Source organism: Dendrobium catenatum, unplaced genomic scaffold (assembly GCF_001605985.2).
Source record: "Dendrobium catenatum unplaced genomic scaffold, ASM160598v2 fragScaff_scaffold_853, whole genome shotgun sequence".
Taxonomy (NCBI): domain Eukaryota; kingdom Viridiplantae; phylum Streptophyta; class Magnoliopsida; order Asparagales; family Orchidaceae; genus Dendrobium; species Dendrobium catenatum.
Window position 1 is genome coordinate 5173735 of NW_021319315.1, and position 24073 is coordinate 5197807.

Here is a 24073-nt window from a genome sequence, read left to right on the forward strand (position 1 = left end):
TACAGAAGCTATATTGTAAATGATGCTTATTAACTGCAACTAGGAGATGATTGTAATAAGCACTTTTTCCATGCAAATACCAACTAAAGGTAAGCCACATTCTCTAGAGCCATATTAAGGCTTCGTTTGGGACGGCTTTTTTATTGCTTTCTAAAACGGAGTTTTAGTATAAAAATAAAAAATTTTGTACTAAAACTCCATTTTTGAAAGCAATAAAAAAGCCGTCCCAAACGAAGCCTAAGTCTTCATTTGAGACAGCTTTCTTACTGCCTCTTAAAGCAGCTTTTTAATATAAAAATTTTAATTTCTTAGTAGAAAGCTATTTTAACAAGTAGTAAGAAAGTCATATTAGATTTTGTTTAGGGACAATTTGTTTTTAAATAATTTTGTTATATAAAAAAATTTAGCTCAAAAATTTTTAATACTAAATAACTTCTTCAGAAAGAATAAGGAAGGCTTTGTTTTGAGTAGCTTTTTCATGCTATTTAAAGCAATTTACTATGACAAAAATTTTTAGTTTAAAAAAATTTGTACTAAAAGTTATTTTAAAAAATAATAAAATTGTCCCAAACTAAGCATGATATACTTTATTTATTTATTTATTTACGAAGCTATTTCTCATTATAAAAATTTTTAGTTTAAGAAATTCTTATGCTAAAAAACCACTTTAAAAATAATAAAAAATCATTCCAAATAAAACTTAAGTTATCATTGTACAAACAACCAACTTCTCTAAAATGAAACATAGCGGACATGAATAATTATTGAAGTAGGGCGCACTGATCCTAAAACCATTTCAATTAAGCGCGTTGATTTAGACAGAGTGAAAGAAAATGGGGCAAAAGAGCTAGGGCTATGTCAATAAGATTTTTTGTTGTATAAGAATGTAAAATCTTAGAGAGATTTACATAAGTACCATCATATACTATTCTATTTACATGTTTAACATCTAAAACTTTAATATTATATACATATCACCCATAGTTTATTTTAATATCAAATATGAGTGGTAGAAATGAAATATATGAGTGGTAGGAAAGAAATATGAATAGTATATTTGATATTAAAATAATATAGGGTGGTATGTATGTAATATTAAAATTTTTGGAGTTAAATAGGTAAATAGGATGGTATAAACTCGCAGGTATGTAAATTTCCCAAAATCTTATTATAAAATTTTATCAAAACATTTCGCGCCACTTCAATTTGGTCCATATTTTAGGGTAGGAGTGCACAGAACTCAACTATCAGTCGCGTAGATAATGTGCGGAAGGGCTCGCTGCACTCTGAACGCGGCGCAGGTGGCCAGGGCCTGCGGCCTCCAGGACGACGATGCCGATTCCGTCCGCACCGTTGAAATGGACCGGTAACTCCCATCAATCCATGATCTTCTCGTTACTTTCTCCCTCTCAAATCCGTATTCAAATCCGAGTATGCTTCGAAATCGAATGCCATGGTTTCACCCTTTTTCTTCCATGCAGTTTTCATCCCTCTTACAACGTGTCTCCGGGCTCTTACTTGCCGGTGTTCGCGGCGCGCAGGGACGTCGAGGGGTCACAAGTTGGAGACCTCTGTGGCGCTGTCCACTGTATGAAGTGGGGGCTTATCCCAAGCTTCACAAAGAAAACAGAGAAGCCTGACCACTACAGAATGGTTAATAACTTCTTTCCCGCCTTCAGTCCATTCACCAGCAGTTTTTTAAGATTTATTTATTTTTAGTTGAATCTTTGGTTGAGGGATTTTCACTTATTACCTATATATGTGTTTTCATTTTTATGCATAAATAAGTTTATCTTCCATTTTGTTAATCATTTTAAGCCAATGCCAGTACATGCAAACTGCGTTTTTTCTGAAAGTTGTTTTTTAAATAAAAATCTTGGAAGTGTTTTGACATGGTTTTTTTTTGAAATGGAAATCGTTACCTATGTTTTTTTAAACATGAATGCAGTTCAATGCTAGATCGGAGTCTGTTAAAGAAAAGGCATCTTTTAGGCGCCTCATTCCACAAAATCGGTGCCTTGTGGCAGTAGAAGGGTAAGATTTTGTATTTTTCCTGCTTAGCTTTTCTATATAAGCAATCAAGCATAATAACATAGTCATGAAATGTTACCCCGTTGACAAGCCGTCGAGTACCAAAAGAGGTCAATAGAGCCACGGATAACCAAATGGGGGGAGTGAAAGACATTGAGCAAAGCTTATGGGTGAAGAAGAGAGAAATTATCACAGAGCAAACATAAAACCAGTATTGATCCAATTCTTATATTCATACCCCACGTTAACGTTGAAAATGCCATCCTTGCATCTTCATAAATGAACCCATCAAGAGACTAATATATTCATGAAAGAACTACCATTATAGAAGGTATGTAGTGGAAAGGTGGAGAGTCTCTATCAGGAGCCTGATTATATTTGAATTAACTTAGTCAAATATGTTATGGCCAAGTTTGAGGATAGTTCTAGCGAAAGTGCATAACTAATTTAGGGATGTTTTAGTCAAAAGACTAAGTATAATGGGATATATTTGGCTAAAAGAATATGACCTAGTCAAGGTAGAGATTTGACCGGAAGGACATAATCATATATTCATATAAAGATGGCATAATCAAAATGGCTAGACTACACTAATGATGAATCTATTTAAAGTGCATGACTAATTTAAGATGTTTCTCAGTTAAAAGAACAAAATTAAGAAGATAAGCAATGCAGTTATATGAATATGACAATATTAGAAATATATTTCACAAAATGTGGTATGACTATTCTTATGAAGAATCTTAGCTGGTGGAGTGTGGCTAAGGGGAGTTGTCAGTACAATTAAAAGAGAGTTATCATAATAAAGAAACTCAGCCAATTTAATAGAGCTAAGTAAAAAAAAAAGCCTTATTAAGAGGGTATAACCATAAAGTCAAGTCCATTTTGGATATCAATTAAGTTTATAAAATGCATGCTATTGATGTAAATAAAGTGGACCAGAATAGTCTCTAGAAGTGGTTCAACATATGTGTTGTGGTATTAGTATCATTGAGATCTAGAAAAAGCTATGACTAAATCCTAGAATGCTGTTTGAATCATTTTAAAAGGTGTAGCCTCCTATTGATTAGCTATAATGTTAAGGTTATTAGTGTTTTTATAATATGATGTGTGGAGATTAGTCTATATCAATTAATCTCAAGCTAGAATTATTTTTAGTTTAAAATCAAATTAATCATAATAAGAGATTAGGGTACATGTTTAATGGCAACAGGCCCTATACATGTCTAATGCTAGTGAAGAGTGCATAATGCACATGGTCAAGATAAGAATATACATACATGTATGGGCAGTGTTCTAATATAATTGTTGTTGTGAGCAAATATTAATTTGATCAAATGAAATTTTAACTTGAATATATATTTTATCCAAATTCAAATTAGGTTTTGATACCTATTTTTTGTAATTTATAAAAGATTTGTATTAATGAAAAATGCAAATAATGTAATACACATTTTTTATGCTCAGGAAATGTTAGTCATATGATCATACATATGAATTGAAACATCCCAAATTTTTATATGTTTCTCTAGAATTATTTATTATTTTTCATTAAACATCCAAATTTCTTGAAATAAAAAAATCAAGATTTCAACTTGAATAATCTCATTTATAGCATCCTCAATCTTGATGACTCATATAAATGTATACGATGCTATAATATGCCATGCTCAAATGACTCAAATATTATCAAGAGTATTTAAGCTATTTTCCTTAATTTGATAATTGAGATATTTTGTATTTCAAAGATTAAAAATAGTAGAATGCCTTAAATAATTCTTAATAAGTTAGGCCATGTCTAAGATAGTGTAATACACCTAAGGAATGCATGTTGTGGCAGTAGGCCCATCAGGGGCTAACGGGTAAATTTTCAAATAGTAATTTTCTTACTGAAAAAATACTAATGCCATGCAATTAATCAAATTAATTCTAGGAAAAATTCAAGGGTATGTATTTTATTATAAGGAGTATCCTTAAATTTATTGGAAATTTTTGGAACTATATAAGTAGCTTTTGACTAACCAAACATATTAAAAGTTGTTGTAGAAAGTAGAAAGAAAATTGTCCCAAACAAAACTTAAATGTTCTTCAAAAATTCTTAATAAGTTATAGTAGTATAACACCATCTTAGCATCTTCTCATAATTTTCCTAAAATTTTTACATTAAAATCTTAGTTATTATCATTTTTGAACAGTGAAATTACCACTTTGAAAATCATAATATTCATGTCATGATTTATCAAGGTTTGAAAACTTTATGGAAGTTTCATTATGATTTAAATAATCTCCCAAATAAGGTTGTAATTTTTCAAGATGATTTGATAGATTAATTGATAAAAATGAATAATCTATGGTTTCTTAAAATTTATAAATTGAAAGAATTTTGGCATCCAAGTTTTTTAACAAAATTTTTGTAGATACTACGAGTGGAAGAAAGATGGATCCAAAAAGCAACCATACTATATACATTTTAAGGATGGAAGGCCTCTCGTTTTTGCTGCGCTTTATGATTTGTGGAAAGAATCAGAAGGTTAGTTATCTTTTATTCTATATTATTTGCATCATTTAAAAATAGTAACTCTATTCATTCTCATGTTAGTGTCTGCAGTGATATTGAATGCGCATCATGATCTCTACTTTTTTAATAATTGTTTAAAACATCACTAATTGGGGAACATCGAAAGCATTCTTGTTCTGTTTTAACTTTTACCTCCTAGGGTTATTTTATATTACATGTTTAAGAATGCCAACTTATTTTGTCTATTTGAACACCAAGAAACAATTTACCATAGGGCTATTTGGAATCTTTTTTAGTTCTAAAAGACATTAAAAAATAAAAGATATGTTTGTTTGTTCATTTATTTTATTTTATTTTTAAAAAGGTTTTATTTTATTTTTTTAAGCATCAAAAACCAATTTTAATTATTTTTATGTTTTTATAACACCCATTTTTTATCTAAAATCCTTCTTGCTCGCCACCAAGATCTGGTGGTGATTTGTTCAACTACTCCAAAGCATCTCTTAGGTAAACAACTTGGGTGGATAATTTTTTAGATCTTATTTGTAAGATTGATGATTTTTCCCATACATATACATGCATAATTTCTTAGAGGATTAGCTTGTTGGAGGAAAACTCAATTAGAGGAATGTGCAGTAAAGTGTAACCTTGTACCCATACCTTATTGAATGCCCCTCCAAAGCATTGAGGTAAATCTACCATCTCTATCATAGACTATTACTTTCTACACTCCATGTAATCAAATAATTTCCCATACATAAACCCGTGCTAATGTGTCTGTAAGCACCAATTCATTCGGCTGGTTCAATTGAATCGGTCGGCTCCCTCTATTCATATCCGCGAACAGTGATATCGCAAAACAGAGGGGCGAACGGGCGTACCAGAGGGGCGTACATTGACGGAACCGAACCCTTGCATAGGAGGTTTCCACAGAATTCAATTCGTCATTGTTAGCAATCTAATGAGTTTGGGGATAAGAATTAACGACTCATCTTCATTTCTATAGTTAAAGGAGTGATAAATTTGGAAGAAGTTTCAACGAACGAGAGTAACGACGAGGGAAAGAGGAAAAATATTTGTTTTTCAAATTTTTTATAAATTGTTTCCTAATTATTTCTCTAATTATTAGAAACATTAAATTGAAGGTAAAAGAAGAGATTGAAAATAAGGAGAAGGAATTTTGGAAGTGAAAGAGGAAGGATTTTGAGATTTTGGGAAAATCTCCATTATAAGTGAATTTTCTATCATGATTGTTATTAAATTTTGTTATTAAATCACATTTTTTCTTAAAGTTTATCTTATATGAATTTAGAAATTTAAAAGGAAAGACCAAATTGTTGGAGTTTGTTTCAATAAATACTCAACCAAGAAAGAAAGGAAAAATTTGTAAGGTAATTTCATGTGGAAGAAATCAAACATTTATTGAGACATTTAAATTGGGATTTAATGTTAATTAAATTTTTATGTTATTGTGAACAGTTAAAAGCGTTTCAATACCAGACGAATATTGAAAGAGGAGAATCAAAGTGGGTAATTATAATTGTGTATAAATTTTATTATTGTATTTTCATATTCTTTTGAAAGGAATATTTATGGTAATGACAGATGATTACTATTATGTTAATGTTATTGTTAAATATTTTGTTTAAATTTTAAAAGTGATGTTTATTTATCTTTTGATATTATTATGTGAAAAGATTCAAATGAAGGATATAAATGTATATGTAAAGGAGATAGATATATGATACTTACAATCATAAGAAAATACGCAAATAATGATGAAAGAATAAAATGACTTATATGATAAATTAATGTATAAATGAACAATTGATAAATGGAAAAGGATATGCATGCAAAACTTATAGGAGTTTACCCCCGTATGCTACTGGCTGGGGAAGAAATTTATCCGTGCACGTAAAAAGGAAAATGATGCTGACATCAGAACATGGAAAGTATATTAGAGGCGTGGACGTCGATCTACAGCCACGATTGAGTCGATGTATATTTGAGTCATTTCTTGTATTTGTCGATTATTATGTTATTTGTCTATTGTTATTTATGTTGTATTTGTTTTCCCATTTTTACCCCTTACTTAAGGGAGGTCTTATGTAAGCCTTAGGGTCATTGTTGTCTTTTTATTTTTGAGTCCTTTTGTACGATACTATTTATAGCCCTTATGTTTCTCTTCTAAGGTTAATGAATGAATCATAAAATTTTATTCCTTGCTTGATTTGCTTGTGTGATTTTCAGAGTGTTTGAGAGAGAAATCTCTAGGAGAGGTAAATCGGATCACCCATCAACCTTGGAGATGGTCGGGTTCGTGGTTCCTCTTCTTTATCTCTTTATCCCCCTCCTATTATCTCCTAGCCGCTGACCAAGGTTTTCCCCAAATCCTTTTCCGCCGGCCACTTAACTTCCCATCACTACCGCTGCCTAAATCCCTCCCACCACCCAAACCATCGGCAAACCTCACCCCCACCATCACCCCACCGAAATCCCCCTCAAGCCCACCAAGCCGCCGACCCCATCACCCTCATCCTCCCTCCAAAATTCAAATCACCTCTTGAATACTTTCCATAAATAATTATTCTTACCTTTGGAAGACTTAATTTCAAATTGCAAAGCAATTTGAATTTGAAATTTTCTTTTCTAATTTAAGAAATCTATTTTAGGAATGTTCATAAATTAAATCTTATTTGAATTTCAAATTTGATTTGGATTTAATTAATTCTTTCCTAATTCTTAAACCCAAATTAAGAAACCCAAAATCTCTCCCTCAATCATCTCATAGCCCATTAATGCCGCCGGCCCCTATAGGAGGGAATTAGGAATTGTTTCCTAAAAGCCCACCTCCCCACCTTGGAAACAATTCAAACTCCCCTCCACCTCCTTTGGCCAAATTTTCCCTAGCTCCACTAATTAATTTCTTTCCAAATGGGAAACCTCTCCAATTGGAATCAGATTAATCCCTTTCCCTCCCTCATGCCAGCCGCCCACTTCCCTCTTTCTCTTTCCTTTAATTAGTCTCAATCAAAAGGGAATAATTAGGAAGGGTTTAAATTAATTTCCCTCAACTTTAATCTCCCAAAATCTGAAACTAATTTCCCCAAACCTCTCCCCCTTGGCCGGCCACCTTCTCTTGCCTTCTCCTATTTGGATTCTTGAGAGAAATCCCTTTCTTTCAAAGGGAAAATGACAAGGACAACAAAGGGACACCTCCTTCAACACTTCGACACAACGACATCGATGCATGGATGATCCCAATCTTGACTATGGCCTCGCCTAAGACGAGCAAAGTTTCGTGCACATCCTTCACTCCACTTTCTTTTACGTCAATCCGAATATCGACAACACTGTTGAGAAATACATGGATCGTAATCTGGATACTCTCGTCAAAGCCATAGAGGAGGAACTTGGTACTATTTAGTGGAGGATTACATCTAAACCATGACAAATGTTTTCCAATCTATTTACTCTTGTATTTTTGTGGTTTAACTCTCTTTTGGGATTTGATTTGATTCATGGTCTTGTTCGCCTATCTCTGCCAAGCCTAGTAATCGTAGGAATTGTTAACTTTCTATACTTCTAATCTTATTATTAGCGAAGGGATTTTGTTGAAAGATACTAAGTTTGCTTACTATTGAGAATTTGAGATTCTAAGTTATTTGATAATTCAAGCGTTTGTCAAGTGGCTTAGCCTAAACGTAGGCACCCCTCTCTTGTTTTCTTTTGTCTTTTTGATTGCTAATAGATTTAATCTTAATTATTTTATTCAAGAAGTTGTGCAAATTCTTATAGCATACAACTAAAACATTTTAGTCCTGCATTAGAAAATGTTATGGAAAAGAAAAAGGAAATAGAAATGGTTATATCTTTGGTACATTTAAATGATGTACTGTACAGAATAAATGCGAAAAGGAATGCTTATTGAAGTAAATGCTATAAATGAAAATGATATAGTATATATATATATATATACTAAGGGAAATTGATATGTATAAAGAAATTAATGGAATCAAATGAACCAAAGAAAAGAAATGTATTTCAAATGCTAAATGAATGAATATATATATAAAAGGTTATATGTATTGTACGCTATGTAGCACAGATACTCCTATCTACAAGGCATGCTGTATCGGATACGCGTCGGATACGAATATACCTCCGATACTGCACAGATACGTGTCGGATACGGCTTTGCCTTGTCCAATCAAAATATTATTTAAATTTGACTGACACACGTATCAGATACGCATGTCTTATTAAAAAAATGAAAAAAATGGTGCCACAATTTGCTCTATTCATTTCGGCTATCCGCTCAATATCCCTATTCATTTTTGCGGCTTAAACATTTCAGCGATTTAGGTTTTTTGTTTCAGCACATACATTTGTCTTCTTCGTTATAGTCGAAGGAGCGGCTAGATGACGCGAGCATAGAAGCAGACATGATCATCCTTTGTCGACGAAGAGACTTGATGATGCGAGCATTAAAACCGACAGGATCATCCTTCGTCGACGGAGCGGCTTGACGACGCGAATAGTGAAGGCCACACAAGCAGTGAAGGTTCTTTTTCTTTGTTTTCTCCATCGTAGGCTCGATACCCGAAGATTAGTGGTCATGGAATTAAAGTATGCCTGAAGATAAGCTCATCATAAATGACTGAATTACAAAGAAAAATCAATGAAGCTGAACAAAGGAGTAAAAAAGAGCTTTCAAAATATATTCCACTTCCAAGCACCCATGCTTCATATCCTTCATCATCTTCTTCAATTAGAAGTGATGACAATACTGTAAATAAATGGCCTTTCCTGATGGAGGGATATGAACCAAAAAGAAGAAAACATATTGTAGATAGTGCTTTGGAGAAAGCATTTAATTTACAAATCAGAGAACAACTAGATGGGGAAATAGCTAGAATGTTTTACTCAGATGGACTTCCTTTTAACCTAGCAAGAAATCCACATTACAAGAATGCCTTTACCTACGCATGTAATAATAATATTACAGGATACGTGCCACCATAATATAATGTTATTAGAATGAAGTTATTGTGAAGAGGGATAATATTGAGAAGTTGCTCGAGCCTACTAGTGGAGTTCAGAAGGAAAAAATGAGTTACTTTGGTTGTGATGGGTGGATAGATCCATAAAGAAAACTACTTATCAACTTCATGGTTGTAACAGATAGCTATCCTATGTTTATTAAAGTTGTACACTGTGAAGGACATCATAAGATAAGTTCTTCATTTTTAATTTAATCAAAGTTATCATGATGGTGGGGCCTTGAAACATCATTCAGATCATTATTAATAATGCACCTGTTTGTAGAGATGCATGTCTACTTGTAGAGCAAGCCTATCCTCATATTTTTTGGACACCATGTGTTGTGCATACGCTTAATCTTGCCTTGAAGAATATTTGTGCAGCTAAGAATACCAAGACAAATGAAATCACCTTTAATGAATGTCACTGTATCACAATAATTGCTGGAGATGCATTTGTAATTAGGAATTTTATTATGAATCACTCCATAAGACTATCTATGTTTAATGATTTCTCTAATTTGAAGATGCTTGCAGTTGTTAAAATTTGGTTTGCCTCAGTTATAGTGATATTGAGAAGATTTAAAAAAAATAAAAAATGCTCTTTAATCTATCGTGATCAGTGACAAATGGTCATGTTATAGGGAAGATGATGTTGAAAAGGTTAGGTATGTAAAGAAGAAGCTTTTAAATGATTTATGGTGGGACGAGATTGAATACATCTTAAATTTCACAGATTCAATTTATGAGATGTTGAGAGTAGTTGATACGGATAAGTCTTGTTTACATCTCATTTATGAGATGTGAGCTTCAATTGTAATACCCCACAGTACCTCTAAATAGTGCCACTAAGTGTAACATGCATCACATAAACATTTATCCTTTCAAAAACATTTAATACAACTTTTCTTTTTTAGAAGTTCATATAAAACATCCAACCATCAGTCCATTTATACCTCAACGGAAGCATCTTCCAAATTAAAAGCTCAATAAACACATTTACAGAGCCACTAAGTAAGTCCAAACAACTCAAAGTAGTATAATATATAAACTGCTTACTAACCGCAAAATTAGACTTCAAACATAGAATAAATATTAACATAAAATGTAAATATTTGCAGATTAGTCTTATTCCACCTTTCCCTTTCCCTTTCCCTTTCCCTTTCTTGTAATAATAGACATTAATAAACTACTCGTGAGTTATGAAACTCTATAAGTGTGCAACTTGAAATAACATTTAAATTATATGATTATAAAATTCAAAACATTGAAAACATAAATAAAAGTTAGACTACTTGAGCAAACTTCATAAATTCTCATTTGACATTATCCAGTAATTCCTCTTATATTCATACTGAATATCAATTTTACTCATTCATAAACATATTCAATGGAGCTTAGGTAAACCTGACATTATCGCCATTGAATTATATAGAGGTCCCTTTTTGCTGAGACGTTGGCTCAAATTCCCTACTACGTCTTCTTCTACGATTATAAGTAACTTCAAGACCTTTCTTATACATATAATCAATGAATTCTCCTAAAGGTAAAATTAGGATTATCATTCATAGAACTTAATGACTTTTTTAAAAAATTAAAGTGAATAATAAACTCTATAATTTCTTACCTCCTTCCTTCCAATATTCTTTTGTTCTTTTTCTTCTTCTTTCCTCTGATTCTTCCTTTATAAAATTCACTGTTCTCAATATTTATGTAAATCATAAAAATTTCTTCAACTGCACTTCTATATAAAATAAAGATTTCGGAATGCTACAGTAATCTTCAGCACTGTATCTCTTAATCTAGAGGATTTCTGCGAATTGTTGTATGCACTTTGCCGAAATTAGCTACAGGAATTCCTGCATTTCTTCAGCCCTTGTTCTCAGCTATTCCTTACAGTGTTGAGAACATTGTGCCGCACCTTCTCCTCTAAACGCTGTTTTGAATTCCAACCGCCGAATTCCTCTTGTATTTATTTCTCATACCCGAACAATGCCATTGTCCTTCAGACCTTCTTACTTACGGAAATTTGGTTTGTGTGATCTCCCAAAACAGAGAATAATACATCCAATATAATGGATAATGAAAGAGAGGGACCCACACTCAACCATAACGAAGATCTCAACCTTCTGATGTAATTCTGCCATAAGATGCATCTTTTCATAATTAAGAAAAGATTTAACTTATTTTCTTATTCTGTCTTCTGTTACATAATTTATGGCCTTACAGTAATGAACCTTATTTACTTAATTAACATTATAAGAATTTATTATTATGCTTTTAAAATAATTTTGACAATATAATTACTTAATTTAAATGTTTATAATACATTTAAATTAATTCTACATACCTGTTTGAGTCTTACATCAATGCTAGCCAAAGTAAAAGAAATTATATATAGATATGATTGGAAGGCACTTCATGAAGACTCAAGCTTTTGAGATGTTGTTTATGCTATTCTAGAAGATAGGTGGAGCAAAAGTAATACACCTTTATATTGCTTGGCTCACTCACTAAATTCCAGATAAATTTCAACATCTTTTTATTATTAATTCACAATTTGTTGTTTAATAATTTCAACATTTTTTTCATTATTTGCTTTTAATGTTATTTGAAGATATTCAACTAAAGAATGACTTCAAGAGAATCCTCAAAGAGTTTATCTACATAAAGATTTAGAAATTTCAAATATGAGGAAGACATATTTGAAGAATTATTTTCCAAATGAGGAGAGAAAAATGTCAATATTGAGCTTGCTAAATTTTTTTGTTATTTAGATGACTTTAGTGACCAAGAGTCAATGCGTGATAGGTGGAGAATTGCTCCAAAAATGTGATGGATTATACATGGAGCTTCAGCACTTCTACTTCAAATAATCGTCATAAAATTGCTTGGCCAAGTTTCATCCTCCTCTTTTTGTGAATGAAATTGGAGCACATACTCGTTCATTCAATCAATGAAGAGAAATAAAATTACTCCACAACAGGCTGAAGATTTAGTTTATGTGCATACAAATCTTCGACTTCTCTCAAGGAAAACTCCAACTTATAGGGAAGGAGACAACAATATGTGAGATGTTGATGGAGATTGATTTGAATCTCTTGAGGATATGAAAATATTAGAAATTGCTAATCTTTCACTTGATGAGCCTGAATTGGAAGCTATGATATTTATTGAAGATGATATAGAAATTCAAAGACAAACCACTGAAGAAACTAATCCTATCATTCCTTCTATTGAATAGTTGAAACTTCATGTGCTGGACAATTTATGTTTATTTTTTCGTTGTTGTACTAGACATTTAAATATTTAATGCTTATTTTTATTTTAATATTATAAGATACAATACTACAAATGATGTTGCTTTCAATTTTTTTGTCATTTCAAATATTACGCTTTGATTACTTTCTTAATTTTATGTATGATTTATATATTTTAATGCCGTATCTGCGCCGTATCCGTATCCTTTATTTTTAAGAATTGACGTGTCCCGTATCCGTATCGTGTCGTATCCGTGTCGCCGTATCCGCATCGGTGCAATATAGATTATACGTTATGCATGTTAATTTTTTTTAACAGTTACCCACTGAGTTTACTTTATAAACTCATTCTATTAAATGAAAATTTTCAGGAAAATTCCAAAGTTTTAGAAAAAGTCAATAGGGAAGAGTTTGTCTATAGAAGACGACATGTAAATGACAACATGTAATTTATGATTTAATACAAATATTTTGTATTAGAAGAAATTTTGAAATAGTGGCTCTTTGGTAAACTTGAGAAAGTTGTATATTGTATTATCTATGAATTATACTGATTTGATTCTACCGTCTGTCTTCAGTTCCCGTCTCGTTAAATCGAGCATCCGGGCCGAGTCGTGATAGTGTCCATAGAATCAAACTATCAAATCAAAATAAAATGTGCATACTTTGTTAGACGATCCACTACAACCCATATAACATTATGCCATTGTCTCGATCTATAGAATTTTATAGCAAAATCCATCGCTACCTCTTCTCATTTTCACTCCAGAATAAATAACATTTGATACTTATTCCTTGTCCCCCCATATGTCATATTTTGTTATTTTCTTATAAGACAGTAAGCACCATGCCCCCCTAGTTAACAAAAGTAAACAAGTATGCCATAAGTCTATCTAATTAAGATGTGAGAAAAAATTAATATAGTCTAATCATACAACAAGTCAAACTGACAAAGAGATTGGTGCTCAAGAGTTTTGTTTGAAAAAATATAGATCACCAAAGAAAATAATTATTTTCTTGGATGCACCCTGACTGATTTTGTATGGTTATTCACCATCCAATTTAGTCGTAGTTGTAAGAGTTTTTTTTTTACTTTAATATGAAATAATTAAATTTAGGTTAAGCTAAATTTGATTAAACATTAATTAATTTTTAGCTAATTCTATCTAATCACAAATCATTTAAATTTAGTTAGGCTAGAATGGATAAAAGTTGGATACTTGAATTAATTTCAGAGTTTATTTTCTATTAGATATGGGAAAGAGTTGGATACTTGGATTACATCATTTATTTTCATTTAAGTTCATAATTCAAGTGAAGTTCATAAAATTTTAATGATTGTATTTATTTAATCACATGAGAATGGAAGGATTTGGAACTCAGAGTGCAGCTTCCAATTATAGTGTATGTGAGAAAGTGGACATTATATGAAATCATTTCACCGAGATTAAAGGAATTGATGGGAAGAGGCAATTCAAATGTTTGCATTGTCGTATTGCATACAAGGGAGGAGAAATAAATAGAATAAAACAACATCTAGTTTAAGGGGAACATAGCTTCTTGTAAGAAGGTTCTACATGATGCTCGATATTAAATGCAGAACTTGAAGGAGATATCAAAAAGAAAGTTAGTACGGGAGGAGTTGGACAATGCACAATTTCTTGTAGATGCTGAAGTAGAGGAAGGAAGAGATTCTTCTTCTTTATCTAAATCAAAATCCTCTGAAGCATATTTATCAGAACTTGCTAAATGAAAATATAAAGCTTGGTGAGATTGACACATTCTTTATCCCAAGAATAAAACCAGGTTCCCAACCTTTAATTAAAAGTGTCTTAGCATTTAAAGGAAGAATTCACCATGTAGACATAGATGTAGCAATATAGTTTTTCGATTGTTGCATCTCTTTCAATGTCTTAATGGTATAGCTGTTATAGGTTTTGGTTACAAGCTCCCCTCTTACCAAAACATGAGATTTAACCTACTTAATGATTGTAAAGAGGAGTATAGTTTACTGATAGCTACATAAATATACTTGGAAGGACATAAGTTGTACTCTTATGGTAGATGAATAGATTGATGGTAGGAACATAACATTAATAAATTTTCTGATTTATTATCTACGTGATGTATCTTTTTTGAAATCAGTGGATGCTTCAGTTATCATTATGGATGCTACAAACTTGTGCTCCTTATTTGCTGAGGTTGTTGAGTGGGTAGGGCCAGAAAATATTGTTTAGCTTGTTACTGATAATGCTGCTAATTACAAGAAAGCAGAAGAATTTTTAGATGAAAGATTCAACAATATCTATTGGTCACCTTGTGCTGCACATTATATGAATTTAATTTTAAAAGATATGGGCAGTATGCTTCTCATAGAGGACATAGTAAGGAAAACATTAAAGGTGACGATTTTGTTTATAATCATATTTATGTACTTGCATGACTTAAGAAATGCTAGGTTGGAAGGAGATTGAACGTCCAGCAGCCACACATTTTGCAACAATTTTCATAACTTTGAAAAGTATATGTTAGCATAAACATGACCTCTAAACATTAATTACTAACAAGTTCTTCACAGATTCAAAGATATCCAAAACCTGTAAGGGGAAAGAAGCAGCTGCAATTATCTTATATTTGAAATTTTGGAATGATTATTTAACAATTTTGAAGATAGTTGGTCGTTTGATCAGGTTGTTGCGTATTGTTGACTCAAATGAGAAACCATCACTTAGATATCTTTGTCGTATAGGGCATGGAAGACAATCAAAACTATGTTTAGAGATATTAAAATATCATATAAGCCATTCACTAGTATAGTTAAAAGAAGATGGGATACTCAATTGAGGTGGGGTATCCATACAACAACATATTTTCTGAATTCTCAATTTCAGCACGACAAAGAGAATTACTGTCACATGCCAGAAGTTATGCAAGACCTTGTTAAATTACTTGGAAATAGGGCACTTTTCCTAAGTCTACACTTGTAATCAATAAGGTCAGATTATTTCGTATGGCTTAGAAAGTTTTGGAAAACTAATTGTTCTAATGGTGACAAAGGAAATGCTTTAGAGATTTTTTTTAACTATATGTATATTTAAAAAGCTCTCTAATATCATATTATTTAGATGAGTGGTGGAAGATATTTGGATTAATTATTCCCAACTTGCAGAAAGTAGCTATACAAATTCTAAGGCAAACATTGTTATCATCAGGTTGCGAAAAAAATTGGAGTGTTTTTGAACAAATTCACTCAAAGAGAAATATGAATGTATCATTTAAATAAAATAAAAAATGTCACTAAATTTATTGTTTCATTTTTTAGGTTTTAACCAAAAAATGAAGTTATGATCTTCTGGACTACGCTTGTATTGAAATGATAGATTTCTTGGTGCATGATGATGAATCACCATCAGATCTTGACTTAGAGGAGTTGAAACTGAGATATACAAAGAGAGTGCATTGTCTGTTGTTGAAGAAGAAGATATGAATCTATCATCCACTCAGTCTACACATAGTAAGTTGTTAGTGAAATATGAATGTATCATTTAAATAAAATAAAAAACAAAATTTTATTTTATATTTCTTATTTTTTGGTGAAGGTGAACTAGAGAATAAAGGAGATGGAGGTGACGTAATTGGCTTAAATGATTTATATGCATTTGGGTATGCAGATTTTGGTGAAGCGAGACTTGGAAACTCAACTTATTAGGATAGCTTTCATAAGGAAAATTTAGGAGTCACGGGATGGCAGGACCATCTCGTGCAGGAACCTGGAGCCATAAGGTGTGTCGTTTGGTGTTGCTGTTGATGTTATAGTTACTCTCCATTTATTAGATTAGTTATAAATCCTACTTAAATTATTTTTGAAATATTTATTTGTTTTTTATAGACTAAATTGATGTTACATTTGTGTTATGTGTTTTTTGTTTATGTTTTGTAGACTTAGTTGTTGTATTATTAGTTTGTTTTGAGTTGTCACATATACTTAATGAATGCCAAAATAGTGCCATGAGAATCATAGGATGTTAAATGACTATGGAGGTGAAGCTAATTTTATTAATTTTTAATGATATTATTATTTATTACATCATCCGATTTGACCCTAGTTCGATCAGTCGAACTGTGAATCTCTCCTTCTCCGGATTCGTTGTCTGGTCCGATTTTCACGACCTTAAAAAATATATGACATGGATATGAGTTGGATATGTTATTATAATTTTTATAAAGTACATTTTAAAATAAAATTGTAATAAAATATCAGGACATTTGCGTTCTATTTTATTTAAATATTATGTTAATTTGACACGCTATCTCCATGTGTGACTTATGTTCAAGTAGTGTCAGCAAATGTCCATGTTTGACACGTATCCGAAGTTGTATGCCATTTTAGGAAGGAGTGTCAGTGTATCATAGCTTTGGACTAACAAATGCTCTGACAGTATTTATGGATATGATGAATGAAATTTTTAAGCCTTAATTTGATTAGTTTGTCATAGTGTTTATTAAAGATATTTAGGTTTATTTTAAGAATAATAATGATCACACCATTCTTTTGAATATTGTTTTGAGTTTGCTGAGAGATTATAAGGCATGATTAGTAAATACATTCAGAAGTTATTCTCTAAAGATTTATTTGTGAAGGAAAATAAATTTCCGTAACTGACTTACAGTCCTGGATTTATATTTAAAAGTTCTTCTCGAAAGAGTTCTTTGTATGAGTAAAATAAATTTGCATAATCGACTTACAGAGTTGGATTATGATTATAACTCTATGCATGTAGGAATTTTCTGTGCATGCTTGAGTTTTAATTTCTTTTGTTTTATGGTGAATCATTTTTTTGTCAAATTTTGTTTTGTTAGATAATCTTTTCGGTAATATTTTTTAACATTACTTTGGACTTCTGCAACTTCTACTTTTTTATTAACTGTGCTAAACTCTTCTGTCCAGGTGAGATACTATACACCTTCACAATTTTGACAACCCGTTCCTCAACGTCCTTGGAATGGCTTCATGGTTAGTGATTCTATATTTTGTTTCAACAACAACAACAACAACAACATCAAGCCTTTATCCCACTACGTGGGGTCGGCTACATGAATCCTTTTTCTCCATTGTGTCCTATTAAAAGTCAAATTCTCGTTTAAATCTAATAAAGAAAGGTCATTCCTAATATTTTCTAACCAAGTCTTTTTAGGTCTACCCCTACCTTTCTTAACATAAGTCAAATCTAATACCTCTACTCTCCTAACCGGGTCATCGCAAGGCCGCCGTTTTATGTGACCAAACCATCTAAGGCGACTTTCTCTAATCTTATCTTCTACTGGAGCTACTCCAACCTTTTCACGTATATGCTCATTTCGTATCTTATCTCTAAGGGTAAAGCCACTCATCCACCTGAGCATCCTCATCTCTGCCACACTTAACTTAGTATTATGCTTCTCTTTTAAAGGCCAACATTCGGCACCATAAAGCATTGCAGGCCTCACTACCATCTTATAGAATTTTCCCTTAAGTTTGAGGGGTACATTTCTATCACATAACAAGCCCGATGCATTCCTCCACTTCAACCATCCAACTTGAATTCTGCTGATAATATCCCCATCTATTTCACCATCACTCTGAACAATAGATCCAAGATATCTAAAACGTGTACTCTTATTAATGACTTGATCGCCCAAAGTCACAATCCCCTCACTAGGTCTATTATTACTAAAATTACACTCCATATATTCTGTTTTAGATCTACTCAAGCGAAAACCTTTAGACTCTAAGGTTGACCTTCATAATTCAAGTTTACCTTCAACTCCCTCTCTAGTCTTGTCAACAAGAAGAATATCATCAGCAAAAAGCATACACCAAGGTACATCCTCTTGCAAATGTCTAGTGAGAACATCCATGACTAAAGCAAAAAGATATGGGCTTAAGGCTGATCCTTGATGTAACCCAACCGAAATAGGGAAATACTTGGTCAATCCACCTTGTGTTTGAACACAAGTAATAGCTCCTGCATACATATCTTTAATGATTTGAATATAAGCATTATTGACTCCTTTCTTTTCAAGAACTCTCCATAGCACTTCTCTTGGAACTTTATCATATGCTTTTTCTAAATCAATAAATATCATATGTAGATCCTCCTTATTTTCTCTATATTTCTCCATCAAACCTCTTAATAAATGTATGGCTTCCATAGTCGACCTACCCGGCATGAATCCAAATTGATTTTGAGAAACATTAGTATCACGCCGCAACCTATGCTCCAAAACTCGCTCCCATAGTTTTAAAGTATGACACATTAACTTAATACCTCTATAATTCGCACTTGAACTAAATTTATTTCAATAAGTTACCAGCTAAATGGTTTTGCAATTAATGCAAAAAACTTAAGCACAGTAAATGTGGTTAAAGAAGAGCCCTAAAAATCCATTTTACACATCGTTTCCTTGCATACAGGCATGGATTCACCTGATCAAGGGCTGTAGTCAATGGCTGCATAATTGGCACCATAATTTAGAATGACCAAATGTTTTGGTTGTAGTGCAAGGTAATTCATTTTATATTTAAGAAATTAAAAGTTGACTCCATTGGAAAGTAAGAGATTGAAAATATAATATAGAGAAATACTTGTTTATATGTATATCCTCATAATTGAGTTTATTCTCTTCCATATTTCCTTCCGATTGTTCTTTATATCTGTATACATTCTTCTTGGTCAATAATGTATAACAAATTTCCCTACTCTATCATGTATCAAAGGAGGGATTCCTGCCCTTTACCTTATGCGTTTGATTACTCTTGAACTTGATAGCATGAATCCTAAAGATGTATCGGAGTTGGATAATCTGATCAAATACATTTCTCACTAATACCCATCCTGAATTACATTCATCACAATCAACCCAGTAAGAAATTAATCTGTTCTGACTATCACAACAAATACTGTACTCAAGCTATTAGATTATATCTCATGATTAAATGTTCAGAAGAACGCATAATATTCAACAATACAAATACATAATTATACTAAATAAACATCAAATAAAATTTTACATTCCTGAAATCATTAATTTATAGCTTACTGACCAGCCTTCTATCTATAGCCAAAATTGTATACCCAAAAAAGGTCTATGTACATGGTGCAGTCAATCACCTGCCTAAAGCCCCGCTAGCTCTTTTCCTTTCCCTGCAATATATCAATTGGTGAGTTAAATGCTCAGTGGGTTCTACTTAAGGATTCAATATTACTAGAATAAGAAATAATCAATATGCATGTTAGTTTTTGAACTAATGTCAGAGTCATAAGCAGAATCATATTATGCCTTAGATGCTTTAAAAGAAAAGTTCTTAATTAATAGATGTATATAACTTTGAAAAAATAAATATATTGTATCTCATTTTAGTAAATGATCAATGTATAGCAGTAAGTAATTGCTACATGAGATTTTCAAGTGTTCTCCCAATTTTGTTCTTATTTCATTCTTTGTTCACTGCTTCAGAAAAGTCATGTGATGACTATAGACTATACTCATAATAGGCAGTCAACTTGCCCGTCAGCTAACTATTTACTAATAATCCCTCGCTCCAAGGCTAGATTTTAACATACAAACTTTTTAAAATTTTGAGTTAGGTACCTCATGTATGGTTCTACTAAGGCTAATCTTATTAGTTCTTTTACCTTTTCTTGTGTAGGTACATTAGCTAGCCTATCCTCCATATCATGACTTTTATCAAAATTTAATTATCAATCATATTTCTGATACTTATACAGACTTATTGGGCATGGATATATACTGATAACAATTGAACTATTATAGTAGAGGCGTCAAGGATATAATGTGACAAGAAACCATCATCACGAATCTGGAACATTATGCTTACGAAATAAATTCCTTTTGAACATGTAATCATAAACATACAAATTTCCATTGTCATTGAAATCATTTAACACTGCCATTGTCTGGTTCCAAACCCTGAATGAGATAAGTAGAGAGTTGTGTTAAGTAGTCGATAGCCAGCGTAAAACTTGCCTGATAATCATGACATGAATCTCTTGATATATTGTGTTCCTATGTAGTGGGATAAAGACTTGATGTTGTATTGAAATTACAAACAATTGCTGAATAAGATAAAATTTTATAGAAGTTAGAACTTCAATTTTTTTGCTTCATGTGTAAGAGGTTGAGCTTCCCTCCTTGAGGCATGTTCTTATTTTTCTACCTCTGAAGTTTCGACTTTGTATTAACTACTTAAAAATGTTGATTTCATTAACTTATAATGCTTTCTGTATGCTACCTTTTAATTAAACATAAAAATAATCTTAAATAGTTTATTATCTCAAAATACATCCCCCTCATTCATGCTTCTTATCCCCACAACATGAGTCAATTGTGATTGAAACTTACGTACCTAGCCTCTTCTTTCTTATTTCCTTCCTTTTCTTCTTATTCTTTCTCTTCATTTCCTTTTATGTTATCTTGTTTTCAGCCGCTACAGCCTTTATGATCCTCTCCTCACGGCTTGCTCTCCGCAAGTTGTTGTCCTTTACGGGAGTAGGGTGAATAAAATTGATTTAATGCTTTATATATATATATATATACATTTATAAAAAAATTCAAAAATAGTTATTGGATTGTTCATCTATGACTAATTTAGTTCCAGAATATCAGGTTGCCTCAATTTAACCCATCAATTATACAAAATTAATCCAACATAGTCCCTCAAATTATAATTGTGAGATTAAATTGATGGCAATGTGGATGGAGAATTATTTCGAGACATAAGCGAGTGGCACTGGAGGCTCAACATTGCCTAAGGGTGACACCCTCCCGTAAAGCGAGTCAGTTGAGCTTCAAAGAGTTGGGTTTGCCTGAGACGAGTAATGTTCTGCTTTTATGGTGAGGTTCCTTCTGGTTGCCTGCATAGGGCGAGTTCTTTGAGTGGATGGGGGTGAGTGGCTCCCTATCCTTGGCGAATTCTTCTGGGGGCTTTGGATGAGTCCTCTAAGGCATTTTCTCTTTAGATGGAATATCCCTGTCAAGATTTGGTTGCTACCTGTGAAGGCAATTAGGGATGTACATCAACTTCCAAAATCAGTGCACACACGTGCCCCACACAATTATACTTGTCACATACTCTTCGCATCCCCCAATTTTGTACTGTTTGTGCTTCTTTCTCACTCATGTTATTGTGCTGAGTCTTGATTGTGATCCCACGTCTGGATGCTGCATCTCTCTGATTGTAACATAACCGTGCACATCAATACTATTGCACACACTTATCAATTCTATTGCACATCTAAATTTTGTTACTTATATTGTCTACCCCTTTAGCGATCACGTCTGCCATGCTATGACTTTTTAGCTAGTGATTGCTGATCATTGCTATATTGATGCTTATTACTACCCACCCTCTTTTTAGGGGCTCAACTTTCTTACTGCACTCAATCGTCATTTCTAAGTTAACTCTTAGATTCTTTGTGTCTCTCTCCTTTGTTTCTCCTCCTGATGATTCAAAACTCTTATCCATCAGTAATAACATCATGAAATTTTTGTTATGACTCTTTAATATCTTGATATGCATCCTCCAACTTGTGAGGGCTGTCAAAATAGTTAATGACAAGTTATTATGCCCCACGTCGACCCCAATCCTAACAGTTGATGTGGGATGCAACAGAGGAAAAATCGTAAATAATTTACTTTAGATTTCGTAAGTCATCAAGATATAGAATAATCATAAAACATATCAAAACCTTCAATCATATATGGAAGCTGTCCAGCATTCATTTAAAATTTTTTGTCCGCTGAGCAACTATGAGAAATCTAAAATATTTAGCTATTAACAGACAACTGACCTAAATCCAAAATTTTCTTATATTGATAAATGCAAATATAAAAATTAAAATTGAACCTGTCACAACTTGGGATTAACCTTATCCTTTCCCTTCTTTGTAAGAAGTGCCAGAATAATAATTTGGTGAGTAATGATGCATATAAAGATATGCATCTTTAATATAGAAGGCAAGTATAGGAAATAATATTTAACATGTCCATCAATAGTTAAATAAATATGTGCATGTAAGAATCATATATAATCAAACCAAATCTACAGTACAAGGTATTTATGACATATAAAGCTACATGTTAGAATTATGTTCACTTTAAATATTCAGTCATGTCACATAATGCCAATATCAATTCTTTAGGTCAATTGCAATTACCTATAATATGTAAATCATACGTTGTAATACATCATCACATATGTTGCGTCCTGGAGTGTTCGCGGCGGTAGAGAAATATAAAATGTAATGTCATAGCATTGTACGAAGATCCAGCACACAAGCAGATTAGATAGAGAGGGTGTAGCGTTCATAAGAGACAAGAGTTTTTACATGGAAACCCTTAAAAAGGGAAAAAACCACGGGGCATAGCCCAGTTTGAATGAATCCACTAGTCTTTGCAGTTGATTACAAATGATGCCCTTCCTTGGGAGAAGGCCTTAGTTCGAAGTAGAAAATATACATCATATAGAGTGCATTAGGAGTTGGAAGAATCAATGTTGATATGTTCATTTGGGCGGCAGGACCACATGTGGCGAGCGACGTAGGTCGGAAGAACCGTAATCGAATGACAGTGGTCGAAAAGACTGTATTCGACAAGTGATTGGGGCCAGAAAGATCGTTATCTGGTGAGGAAGGTTGGAAGGACCGTAGTCAGCAGGAGATTGGGGTCAAAAAGACCGTTGTCTGGTGAGGGAGTTCGGAACGACCATAGTCGGCAGAACTCTAGGCATCAGGTGGTAGTCCGGCAGAAGTCTGGGCCCCAGGTGATGGTCCGGCAGCACTCCGGTATCTGGTAGTGGTCCGACAGTGGCACATTAGCATCATGGGGCACTCCGGCTTTGGGTGGCACTTCGATGACCTTGATGGTCTGGTGGTGGTTCGACAGAACCTGGAGGTGGTGCGGCAGAACTCCGGTGGTGGTGCGGCAGAACTTGGCGGTGGTGGTGTGGCAGAACTCCGACGGTGGTCGAGGGGAAGCTAGGAGGCTGGAGCTTTCTTCCTCCTATTCCTTCTTTTCTCTTGGCTCTTCCCCCCTTTTAAGGAGGAAATGAGTTCTATTTATAGAATTCTTGAGTAGCATGGCTTGTAAATAAGTTGAAGATCAAGGGTAAATTGGGAGCGGTTCAGATCGACGGCCGATCTTGATTCCTGCAATCATGCACC

General features: G+C 33.0%; 1 protein-coding gene across 3 annotated transcripts in view; it reads left to right on the forward strand.

The window, feature by feature from the left end:
* The first annotated feature begins 1205 nt into the window (after nt 1–1205).
* LOC110097101 (embryonic stem cell-specific 5-hydroxymethylcytosine-binding protein) overlaps nt 1206–24073 on the forward strand; it is a 91409-nt gene continuing 68541 nt past the window's right edge. For 2 of the 3 annotated variants that reach the window (XM_020823339.2, XM_020823341.2), the window contains exons 1-5: nt 1206–1366; nt 1482–1653; nt 1949–2034; nt 4449–4561; nt 17800–17865. In XM_020823339.2, the coding sequence (XP_020678998.1) occupies nt 1263–1366; nt 1482–1653; nt 1949–2034; nt 4449–4561; nt 17800–17865 (541 nt within the window). In that variant the 5' untranslated portion in view covers nt 1206–1262. The remainder of the gene's footprint in view (nt 1367–1481; nt 1654–1948; nt 2035–4448; nt 4562–17799; nt 17866–24073) is intronic. The other variant, XM_020823340.2, reaches the window with a different exon arrangement.